This window comes from Anopheles ziemanni, chromosome 3, assembly GCF_943734765.1.
Source record: "Anopheles ziemanni chromosome 3, idAnoZiCoDA_A2_x.2, whole genome shotgun sequence".
NCBI lineage: Eukaryota > Metazoa > Arthropoda > Insecta > Diptera > Culicidae > Anopheles > Anopheles ziemanni.
In genome coordinates this window covers 71025326-71037970 of record NC_080706.1, presented here as the reverse complement: position 1 = coordinate 71037970, position 12645 = coordinate 71025326, and the positions used below count along the sequence as shown (strand labels likewise).

The 12645-nt window shown below is 41.2% G+C and overlaps 2 protein-coding genes across 2 annotated transcripts in view; one reads left to right on the top strand and one right to left on the bottom strand.

Moving 5' to 3' along the window:
• LOC131285403 (NACHT and WD repeat domain-containing protein 2) overlaps positions 1-605 on the bottom strand; it is a 7925-nt gene extending 7320 nt beyond the window's left edge. Inside the window, exons 1-2 of the mRNA XM_058314259.1 lie at positions 503-605; positions 290-378 (exon numbers count right to left, since the gene is read on the bottom strand). Coding sequence (XP_058170242.1) covers positions 290-378; positions 503-605 — 192 coding nt within the window. The remainder of the gene's footprint in view (positions 1-289; positions 379-502) is intronic.
• A 5990-nt stretch (positions 606-6595) lies between these two features.
• LOC131285402 (ras/Rap GTPase-activating protein SynGAP-like) lies at positions 6596-7748 on the top strand (the record flags this gene model as incomplete). The annotated part of the gene is made up of 1 exon (XM_058314258.1): positions 6596-7748. A coding segment is annotated over one exon (918 nt), but the record flags the coding sequence as incomplete, so codon positions are not given.
• Between the last annotated feature and the right edge of the window lie 4897 nt (positions 7749-12645).

Genomic DNA, 12645 nt, shown 5'->3' with positions numbered 1-12645 from the left:
GGTTCGTCGCCTACTTGGGGATTGTTATGTTGTTGCTAGACATCAGCCTGCCAATCAACACACACGCGGCTGTGACTTGTTGTTCTTTGTTTGGACTGACGGTGATAGGACATTGGAAGAGTGGTGTAGGGGAATCTCTGGAATCGATATGGCTCATTTTGCGTCGGAGGATTCACTTTTACGAGCAGTTTTGTGAAAGCTTTATGTAACGATGACATCATGAAGGACGTCCAATTGCAGCTATTGAAAATGTCTGGTGTAAATAATTCTATTGCGCATCAGAACTTACCTGAAATTCCAGTCCATGCTTCTCCCGACAGTAATCCTTAATCCGCGGGTAACACTTGGCCATTAGATTGTTTCGTTCCATCGTCGTATCTACGCAAACGATGCATTTGACAAAAAATTAGGGTATGGAGAGCATCAAACGAAGCAAATACGATCGTCACCCTGGGAGTCCTTGAGCTGGGCCAACACCAGGATTACGTAACCGCTCAAGTACCTGTGAACGTCGAGCTGGTGAAGATGCGCACAATTTTCGAGCTAACCGGCGGCAGGTTCTCCATCGAGCCGGCGAAAATGGTGTCAATCGTGCGGTCATCCATTGTGGCCACCGATCCGGAACCGTATCACACAGCGGTATTCAACTTCCGTATCGCGATACACGAACTTCGACGATGCTTCAGTACGGTGTGCACCTGCCTGCGGTGTATTTGCCTCCGGTGTGTTCCGAGCGGACCATTCTCACTTTCGCACCTCTCAAGTGGAACTAACGCCGTCCTGCCCGGCTGCAAAGTGCCCGACTCCTGCCGAGGCCGAATTGCAGGTTTTGCGTTTTTCGATCAAACCGGGTCCGGAGTCGTTGCTAGGCACCCGCCAAGCCGTGGTGATGGCGTTGGGGCGGTCGAAATACCTCCACGCTAGAGTTAGACAGCTTGCCGGCATTTTTCCCTCCGGTAGGCTTCAGACCACAGGAAAAGTAAAAAAAGAAGAAAGAAAATGAAAAGTCCTCCACTACTACCACGACTTGGTAGAAGCCTTTTGTTTTCACTTTCATTAGCTTCCCAACCCCCATCGGCGTCGGACGGCTTTTCGAACGGTTCCGATTAGGATAGGACCGGTGTTTACTTATTTTTGTTTTGACTGGCTCTCAACCCTCCCCCTGTCATGCTTCCGGTTGGCATTTCCCTTTCCGCCGCGGGGGAATGAAAGGGTTGCTTAGAAAGTGCACCATTCGCCGGGATGCACTCCGGTTCCAACTGTCAAACTCGGTTAGCGACAGAAGCGCGCGTGGTGCGATTCATTACTCCTTGCATCCAAAGCAGGGATCGGGGGGAGGTTTGGGGCCGGCGAAAGCGAAAAGTTACGTCAATAGGATAAACGCTATGGGTTGCTATGATCGGGCCGTTACCGGCTGCCGGCTTGTTCCGGTCGCTACGCGTAGTTAAACGGTGCTGCATTGCGGTTTGTGTGTTGACATTTGACACCATTGTTCTCACCATGAAACGATACAGTGGCGAACAAAACAAGTGCACTTTTTAGGTCATTTTTATGTTGTTGTTTTTATTTTTAGTTCATGTATAAAAGTAAAACGTAGACCGTATGTGATGTTTAACAATTTAATTCTGTTGGTGCGGTTTTCGTAATGGACGATGAAAATTCAAAGTTATTCAAAGATCTCGCAATAATGTGCTCTTTTTTACAGTAATAAACTTGTTTTACCTTAGGCAAAAGATTTTTAGTTGGAAAATCACTTTTTGTATAATGGGTCGATCTAACGGACAAGACTGGTTTTACCAACATAAAAGACGTATATCGTTAAATTTGAATAATCTTCAATTATTATACAACGTTTGTATTATTTCATTACGTATTATTTACATATAGCTATACATTATTTTTAAATTTTACAAACCTTTATAATGAAACTTACTATTTACTGTACTCCAACTGATGATTACACGTTATTCACTGAAATTATAGAAAAAATGTTTATAACTAATACCTTTTTTGAAATTTAAAGCTTTTTCAAAAAGTTTAATTTTAAAATGATCCATTTAGCCACTTTTACGGAAACATATTGCTTGCTTTAAAATATGAAATCAATTCCTACTGAATGGAGGCTATTCTATAAAATTTCATTTTTTTTAAATTATTTTATTCTGCGGTTGCCTGGAACAGAGACGAATGACTAAGATGGTCAAAATATCTACAATCAAACCAAAACAAAAAGATGTTTTAATGTTAGAATGTGATATCAAAACATTTTTAAAAGAAGTAAATCGGTACCTTTGAAGTTTTAAAATAACTAGTAACCATAACACAGTAGAAAAAGTATACGCATATAACGTGGCTCTAAATTAGCTAGAAAAGTATACAAAGAAATTATTTTTAATCAATCTAGTATTGGTTTTAGAATTTGGCCAACTTATGAATCAGCTTTAAGCAGCACTGGCGTTCCGATGACTCAATTAAGTAAATCAGAAGGTGGATGACAATTGTACTCATCACAATAATCCATCATTTCGTCACACCCACCCCATGATTTGAATGACCGCGGCTGCAGCAACAAATAGCGAGTCAACTTACCACCAGAGCCTCCACCTCCCCCCTCCCTCCGGGGGAGGAGAGAATCCGATTTAACCGAATGTAATGTGGTACTTGCGGTGTGTGTGTGCGTGCGTATTATCATGTGTATATTTTTCAATTACCCTTAACGATCCGCGAATGGTGCCGTTAAACAGCGAAAAAAAACTAAATCGACAAATCGGCCACAGTCGGGGCGACCGGGAGGATATTGCGTACCGCCGGACGGCCATTGACGGTGGTGATCGTGGCAATTGGTTCAAACGACCGTACGGAGCTGGTCCCCCAAAGTGAAGCGACTATAAAACGAGGCCCACCGGCTGCGCATTCAGTCTCCGTTAGGCGGTGCTTTCGAGCGGATTTCCAGGCCTCAGTCCCGTACAGATTTCGGCTACCGAATCAACCCCAGCATCTGGCTTAAACCTTGTCGCTTCTCGCAGCGTTCCGGTGGTTTTCGACTAGCGGCTCCGTGGCTTCAGTCCGAGTCGAGACGATTAGAGTCACGCAACCTTAGGTAAGCATCCTCTAATGGACATTCGTTTCATCCCCAGAATGTTGTAACAGGTATCTGGATGAAGGTGTTGTTCGGATTTTTGGAAGGTTTTTGGAAGGTTTTTGGAAGGATTATCAGTGATGGAGTTGGTGCAAAAGGTAATAACAACAATAAATCAAAAACTGTGTAAAGTAACTTAATTTGAGTTTAGCAACTTAGTTTTGTGGAAAATACGAAAGAAATTAAACGTGAGAACATTGACGGTGCCACGAGTGTTTATAGCAAGGATTCAAATATCCATTCCAAAGTAAGTTGTGTGCGATCTTCTGCTTTTAAATTTACGGAATTCTGATGCCGGGACACAATCTGAAGGAAGTCGCAAAATCTAACAAACCGATGATTTGTGAGAAGTTACCAGCAATTTGGCCTACAATAAGAGAAGTGACTTTGCTACCTTGAGCTCCAAAATACCTTCATTACCAGTTCGAAATGGAGAACTTTGTGAGTACAAATTGTTGAAGAAGGAATCCTGGCAATTCAGTAAACCGATTACAACCGATTTGTTATCCAACTTATTAAGCTTTGTTAGTTGATTTAGTTTGGAAACAGTTTTCTTCCGTAATTAAAAGTATCTTGTTTCCCTTCGATTTCCGCCGTCAAAACATTACCTGTTATCATTTTGAAATTGTAAACTAACATTTTACTTCACACTAGATTTAAGTTTTTATGGGAGATAAAACTCAACGGTTATGCATTTATATAATGCTCTGTAAGGTAATACAAATTTGTTACACAGCAGTAGTAAAACCTTTAGATTTCCTTAACTCAATATGAAAGAACTTTCTTTAGATTTGCATCGAAAATCATGCTTACAGAAAATTTATAACTGGGGTAATAGTTATTATTTCTGTCGCTATGCTTATTGGATGGTATGGAATCCTTTTTTATTTGTGTTACTAAACAAGACAACCAGACAATTGCTGAATGTTTTTAATTACCGTGTTTGTCGTGATACCACCAGAGATACGCCCCATTTTTGTTCTTTCTTCATAGTGGTAGTCGGCCTCTTATCTCCATTGGGTTCGTCTGCCGGCAGTTCTATGCTCTATGTGCACATAAATATATTGCAGCGAATAATAACAATAAATGTGCATAATTTTATATATATGGCTATAGACGGTCTCGCTTGGCCAGAAGGTGGTGCCCAAACGAGCCCGACACTATGTGACAAAAACCGAACGTATCTCCGATAGGAGGAGATGCATTTGCGCTTGATCACTGCTGACTTTCGTCCGGTCGGTTTCGTTTGTTGTTTTTTTCTTGCCCTCCCGGGGCCGGTGCATCCTTAAGCCCTGCACCGCACGTGGCAGTGTTTGTTTTGTTTGGATCCGACTCCGGGGTGGCTCGAGGGGTGTTGCACCAACATGGGCAGTGTTCTGCTGTGCTAAAGTCGAAGCCGGGCTCCAGTTCGGGTTTCCCGGTGAAGAACGGTCCCTTTTCTCCAGCAGGAAACACTCATGATTGGCATGCGCGTCCGGTGCCTTCCGTCAGGGGAAACTCGACCCGATCCGTGCCGGTTGGGAACACGAAGTTTGACAGCCACTCGCCGAGTTTTTGGGTGGGCCGTGAATGGTGTGAACTAGAACCTTGGTCAGTGTGGGTCTCGTCACCGGCCGCATTGGTACTGTCGCTGTGAGTTTTATGTGCGAAGTTTCAAAACATTCTGGCGCCAAAAAATTCGTAAAACCAGCGAACAATCAACAGATGTGTGTGCTCCGAAAGGGAGAAGAACTGTACAAAATAATTTATTTGTTTACATTGCGAAACAAGGACGATGAAATGAATTTTTTAAAAGTGTGAAAGAATTTCGTGATGTGAATGAAATATACCTGATGTTTATGATGGACGGGAGATGATGGACGGGAGTTACAAGAACACAAGAAACCCAGAGAATACAACAATTTTTCGCAAGAAAACCCAAATTGATAAACAAAATATAAGTGACGACGTTTGATATAATTTCGCGAATATGTTGAGTTTCAACAAGAGACTACGACGGAAAATGTGTAACAATCTCCAATTTGTAATTGTTATATGGCAACCATCAACTCTAAAATTATTAGAAGAAGTGTACTTGTGTTTTCCAGTTTGAGGTAATGTTAATGAAATGTATCATAAAAGGTACATATACAAGTTCGATCGTGGATATAATGCGAATAGTTTACTCTTCAACGTTTTTTTACTTTGTTACAAAGATTATGTTAGGTCATAATTTTTGTTATTATAATTTCAATGGGATTTCCAAAATCTAGTTAAATATCATGAGTTTGTTACTATTATTTGTGTTATCATTATTTTCAAATGGTTTTCATTTTTTGTATTTTCACCATATCAAGATCATTTGATAAGCCACCGATATAATTCAAAGATCTATTAATGGTCTTTCGCAATTACATATGTACTTTGTACGTCATGTGCTTAAAATATACAATGTTTACGATTATCTAAAATAATTGTAGAATAAGCCAACCTATTCCTGCGTACTACCTTAAACCAACTTGGTTTAAATGTTTATGTACATGTTATAAAATATCTAGTCGAGAACTACTCTAGACTCTGTCATTATTTTTTTAACGATTCTATCACTTTCTTATACTTTTTTGAAATTCAACGAAAACAGTAATTGAAATAAACATATCGATTTCTATTTATTAACACGAAAAACAGGTCAGTTTATCGTCTGTTTCAAATAATCAATTAGATCATGTGATCGGCTGTAAGCAGAAAACAATTTAATTACATCTAAGTTATAGGGACTTATGGAAATTAGTTAAATTTAGTAATTTTCAACAGTTTATTCACAATTTGTTTTTTTTTTTATTTACTTCACAGATTTTTTCCTGTGCGGTAAGCAAAATATGCACTGTACAAGTGAACTATCAATTATTGTGCTTTGTTCTTTTCTTTTAAATTGTCCCAACAAGGATATCTTACCAGCTGATTGAGCACAAAGAATTGGAAACCATGCACTGAGTGATGGCTTTTTGCGTTTCCTGTTACTTTTTCTGAACCTACAAAGATGCACAACGATAATGGAACAACCGTTCACTGAGCAACATGAGGAAGAACCAGAAGGTGAAATACCGCGGTGTGAAATGTAAATGGGGTTTGGTTTTTGATCGAGCAGGAGAGGTAAAACGAAAACCCATGATCCGCGTGAGTAAGTATAGTAAGGCCCTCTCTGACAGGAGGGAGGTAAGTGAAGGTTCAGGTAAATGGATCCTATCCGATGCATCCTGTGCATCGGCATGATGGTTAAATGTTGTCCGCCTCGTTGTCGAATATATGTTCTTCCCCTTCGTTATGTAACTGCGATCAACGAATGTCTAACCATTGAGCAACTGTTCGTCGAAACCAACCGAAGGCATCGTGGGCTGCGGAAATGTGTGATAAATCGGAAAATTTTCCCACCGGATTTAGTAGCATTGGTTTTTTTTGTCCTTTTCGGTTTGAATCTCAATCCAGTGGTCATGGCTTTTAAATGGGTTTGTGCCGATCTTTGTTATTCTCTTATCTCGCCGCACGAAACGCAGTCCGGACGCTCTGGAAAGTCAGCTCGTATCGGCGTTCCGGGCGGCCACCCTTCCCGACACCGAAACGCTGGACCTCCGCCAACCACCGTCCCCACTTTCACCCGGCCTTGATCCCCACGGTCAACACCATCATCACCATCCTCATCATCACCACCAGGCGGCTCCACCGTTGTCCCATGCGGACTATTCGCGCAAACGAGCGCATCGCCACGTTTCGGATCTGCCCGGGTTCTTCCCCAGCGGACACGGCGCGGACCTGGGTGGCCCCGGGGGCAAGAAGGCCAAGTTTTCCGCCGCAGCAGCGGCTGCCGCGGCTGCCAACTACTACGACAATGCATATCTTTCGTTCGAGAAGAGTCTCCGTGGAGCGTTCGGGACGGCGGGTTCCGAGGGCCTCGATGGCCCGGGCGGCCTCGGAGTGGTCGGTCTCGATCCGTACGGTGGTGGAGGGGGTGCTGGGGGAGGACCCATTGGTGGCGGACATCATCTGCTGTCACCGATCAACTACACGCTCACGGCCGAAGCCATCAATCGACGCATCCGGAGTACGCTCGGGTTGGACGATCCGATGGATCCGCTGGGTAAGGGCTCGCCGACGGAAGGGGAGGTGTGCTGCCAGGGTGGCGGCGGTGGTGGTCCTGGTGGCCAGGGTGTACCCAGCCCGGACTGGCTCGTGGGTAGACGGCCGGCGCTGGCGGACACTCGCCCCTACACCCACAGCCCCATCCCTCCGGCCAGCGCGTACGAGGAGCACAAGTTTTCCCCATTTTCTCCCGCCGGAAATGCAGGCACGCTGCACGACGACAACAACAACGTGGACAAGAAGACGTTTGTCGAATAGAACGCAACAATTTTGGACAAGATTAACGTCCCTGTTGAGGGCTGCGAGTGAGTTTTGTTCTATTTTTGAAAGGGCAAGTGATAGGAATGGTTAGCAAAACACACGAAACCCCCCGGAGCCTCTTTTAACGTCGGATTTAACAGAGATTGTAGACTTCGACACGAAGCTAGGTAAGTAGCGAGATAATGATGAAACGATCATACAACAGAGTGGTATGGTGGATATTTAAACTTTAGAAACCCAGAAGAACTGATTCGAAAATGAAAAATTTTGCGATAAAGATTAGAGCTCGCAGGACGGCATATCGTAGATTCGAGTGTCCTTGAAAAAACTAAAAGAAATAAAAACATAAACACACACACACATAGAAACATTTAAAAAGATGACTCTACCAATTCACTAAATTTACTATACCGGCAAAACATCTATATGTAAATTGAAGACGAGAACATTTAAGATGACTATTCGGAGCTGAAGAAAACAGGCAGACATGATCGTGAGATCGGAAAATCTCATGTGGTTTCACAAGCGAAATTTTAGGTTTTGCCTCTCGAAATCGGAAATAAATCTGATTATTTTTAGTAAATGCTTTTAACATTTAAATGGTTGAAAAAATGCAGTTTAATACGGCTTCGCTGTAGGGCTGAAGCTTTGTTTGGTTTTTTCGTTTTTATTTAAATTATTTTAATTTTTATTTCATTTTCGGTCTTTCACGTGGGGAAAGACAACAACAATGATTGTTTTATGAAAGACAACTCCTTCCAAGCTGGTTGAAAATATTTTGATTCATAGCCGATTTTGTTATTTGTTTAAATTAGATTTTTTTCCATTTTTCGAGATTAATAAAATTTCGAGGCAAACAAAAACCAATCTCGATTGCAAAAATTCCCGAGTAAACTTTAACTGGTAAAAACAATAAACAAGTTTTCCAAAACGCAAGTGGAACATTACTTTCGTTAATACAATTTGAAATACACCATGAATGCACCGGATGGGAAGATATCCAATGGAAACAACCACTTACCGATAATCAAAAGAAGGAATGAATGAAAAACATTACTTGAAAAGTCTTTGAACAGAACTTAAGAAACAAACCCTTGGTGATTAATCTAGACTGATTAGATAATATACAACTTACATCGGTATATACATTAGCAACGATCGGTTACAGGACTGGAAATGGGGATTTGATAAGTGGTGTGACGAAAATTAACAAACATGATACATTTGGTAGATATCTTGCGCGTACTAGATTTCGAATATTAAACAAGTGTAAAAGTATATTACTATTAAAGATAGCAACACGGAAAAAACACAGAAATACATATATGTAAAACGTACAGTTTCAAAAAAGGAATGAAAACAAATCCACACATACCACTGCAACGCATTGAAAATCTTATATCGAGCTAGAACGATCAGTTGTGACATAGCAATGTAACCAGAATGGCAGGTCTGATTAAGAAGACTTCGAAATAAATTGCAAATAAAACATGTTACACCATTCTTCCAACAATTTTTTGGGTTCCATAAAACACACACAAACGCAGACGGTGTTTTTGAGTTCGTCATTTTCTATTCATCCGAAAATAACATAATATTTTCTTCTTTATTTCACAATCGATAAACCGTTAGTCAATTTGGTTTGTCTAATTGGTTGTATTTTGAATTCAGAATTGTTTTGCCTGTTATACCCGAGTGTTTATTGCACCGCACTGGGGACGAATGTCCTAATTTAGCTACTCAACAAATACCTAATCGATTGAAACATTCTATTTGAATGTATGTATATTTAATACATGTACATTACAATATATTAGCCGATAGTTTTAGTAATGCTGAAAAAGGTATGACCTTTATAACTATTTATAACATTTTCCCTCCAGTGGAAAATATTTTACACTATTCTTTTAAGGAAAACAAGCAAAATACAAAAGCTTTACAGATCAATTGTTTTATATTTTATTTTGTAAAAAATAATTTCTCTCTTTACCTTTATTTAGAATTTTTTATCATTTCTTTTTTCCTATTATGTTTATTTTCATCACTCAAAGTCAACGACGATTATCCTGTATAAGAGTATACTTCTTGATCACTTTACACTTTCTCTACCGAAATATTCGTAATTGTGGGTTTCATTGTTTTCAGAATATGTTCAACCCTGAAAATTCTGCAAATCGGATGCTTCAATGACCGGCATACAATGTTGGTAGTAGATTTATAAAGTTTTAGAAAAAAAGGAAGATCAAGCAATGAACTTCTTCAACACTAATAAAAACTGTGCAAACAAGTAAACATTCGAACATGCTGAAGAAGATAACTGATATACTGAGCGGAAAATCTCACAAATGATTTAAAAAATGTAGCCAGTTGACCAAAGGCAAACAGCAACAGTAGACTCGACGAGAAAAAAAGGTAAACCACTCCGAACTCTCTTTACATACAACCGAAAACAATCAATTGATAGGGCAAGTAATAATAATTGCTTCCTGGCGTAGGGGTAACGGAAAAAATCAACCCTTTTTTTCCACCCCATGGACAACCGGTACAGGAAAGGATCCTTCGGCCCACCGACAGCCGGTGGCAACTGCCGGTAAATGGGATTAATGGACAGCGGGCCCGTAGGAGGGCATTACCGGGGCACAAACCCGGCGTTCGGTAGAAATTTCAATTATTCTCCAAAGAACGTCGACACATATCGACGCTCCGTAACTCACCGTCCCTTTCCGTAGGAAGGCAGCTTTCGATCGGGCCGGACAATCGGGAAAAAGGGCTACACTCAGCTCATACGTCAACAAAGGCTGAACACAATGTTCCGCCGATAGCCAAAGCCAGGAACAGTCCTGCTCCTGTGTTTCCCGTTTTTCGTGTACCATTCGGCGTTATTGAGTGTGATGAGTGCAAAATAGCTTCGACGGAAAAGCAAATAAACACTTTCACGCCAGTCCCGGGTTCTTCACGACGGTTTCGCGGCCGAAACGTTGAAGAAATGGGGCGCAAAAAACAAACCGGGAAGCCCGGGTAGCATTCCAAACCGGCCGAGCCCGGACCATGTCTCGAACGGTTTTGGATCCTTTCGATGGATAAGCAAATATTTTTACCTTTTTACAGCGCTCTTACAACGGCCGGGCCAAACCGATCCGTGTAGTGTGAGGGAGTTTTCGTTGTCGAACGAGGCCGATGGTGGTCGTATGTTTTCTCAATCCGATCGGTGTAAGGTTCATCCGGTCCGGCACTAGTTCCAACGCTGGTAGCCTTGCGTAGGTAGACTAGTTCGCTTCATCCTGCAAACGCACTTTCCCTTCAAAACTGACCCTGCAGAAGCAGTTATGTCGGTGGAACCGAGAAAAAAAAATTATAGGAAAATCCACCGAAAATCCATATCAAGATTCCTCCGTTCGGCAACCAACCAATGCCTGGAAGTGTTGGAATGCCGTGCCGTTGCCGAAACACCGCCAGAGATTTGGCGACGCAAATTGTCGCCGATGTTCCTCAATTAAATCAATTTGCCACCACCGAGCCCGGGTCCGCAGATTCTTGTCGTCGGGGATGGACATATTTCGGCAATCAATTCGACAGCCCCGGAAGTCCGGGGACCGGTCGGCTGAAAGACGGCGCGCCAAGTTTCGAACTAATGTGTGACAATATGTCATGGGTATTTTGGTTCGTTTTTTGTGTGTGAACCGCGGTCTTTCGATCGTGGCGGGAAGTTAGCACCGTATCGTTGCCGTAATTAGCAGGCAGAAAGGTTTGATTGACCGCCGTCAGCCCGAAGGAAGTGACACCGGACCTGACCAAGCCGTCAATCGGACAGCTGGGACATTCACTCAACGGCGACCAATGACTACGAATCGACAGCTAAAGAACACTGTTGCTCTATTAAGATATTCACGGTGATGTATTTCCAGCTGAAGTATTTTTGAAGTAACGACAAATGTTTTTCACGAAAACAAAAATGTAGTTCAAAATGTTTGTTTTTGGATTAAGTTTACAATAAACAACATGTTATAGAATACTATATATTAAAACAGAATGTTTTAGATTTTTAAGCATTTGCATTTCGGCTGAATTTAATCACCTTACATTTTCTAAGAGCATCATTCTTCTTTAGAAAGATGAATTTATAATTGGAAACAGAATAAAAAACCAGTAAATATCTTTTTTCCAAAATATTATTGCAAATACTTGTGAAAAAATAACCAACTGCTCAAATATAAAGCAACATGAATTATTTCTGAGCAGTTAGGAGTTTTGTCCAACAATACAATTCGTACGTGAACAAATATGTAGATTACATCCATTACAGATTTTGCAGATGAATATTCGTCAGTTATAAATTACTTAGAAAAAAATATGTTACAATCAGGTAAAGTAAAATTTATGTATTGTGTGAATCTATTCAGCTTGATATTGTAAAAGCTATAGATACTTCCCGTCCATTTTGAAGAAATGATGATAAATATTTAAAAAATAAACGAAAATTGAGACGTTATACATCGATCAAATAGAGTTTAAATGTTTGAAAGCCGAACATACGCATCAACGTAAATGAGTTTTAATCTTATCCATTTGGAGATTCATCAATAATCCAAATGATGCAATGGTTGCATAAAGCAAGCACTATGCAAATACCAATTTTGCGACTGAGAGCTAAAATGTCAAATAAAGAATTTTATTGATACAACTCTTCAAATTGTTTGGAACACACATCGATAGTTATGATTGAATGTAACACTGCAAAATGTAATAAACCCCTCGCACGGTGATAGCATATTTTTACTTGCCTCATAAATTAGATTACACCCTGGTTAGCTCACGGATGTATCAAATGGACGGACCACCCTTTGGCTATCCCTTGCTTACCAGAAGAATTTCGAGAAGTGTTTGGGAGTTTGTTTTCCTCCGAAAAACGACGTTCATTGGGAAGCGTTTGTGTTCGCGTATTTTCATAACTCACTTCTTTGCGCCCCTAACTTTACGGAGTGGTGCAACATACGGTGGAAGGCAAGAAAAACTCGGCCCCCAAACAGGACACCGCGGGCTCTCCTTTGGGTTAAAAGTTTACGCTTTCCATTATCGCCCGGTAAACAATTGTTGTCGATTGAGTCCCAGCCCAAGGTCTGTGCCGGTGT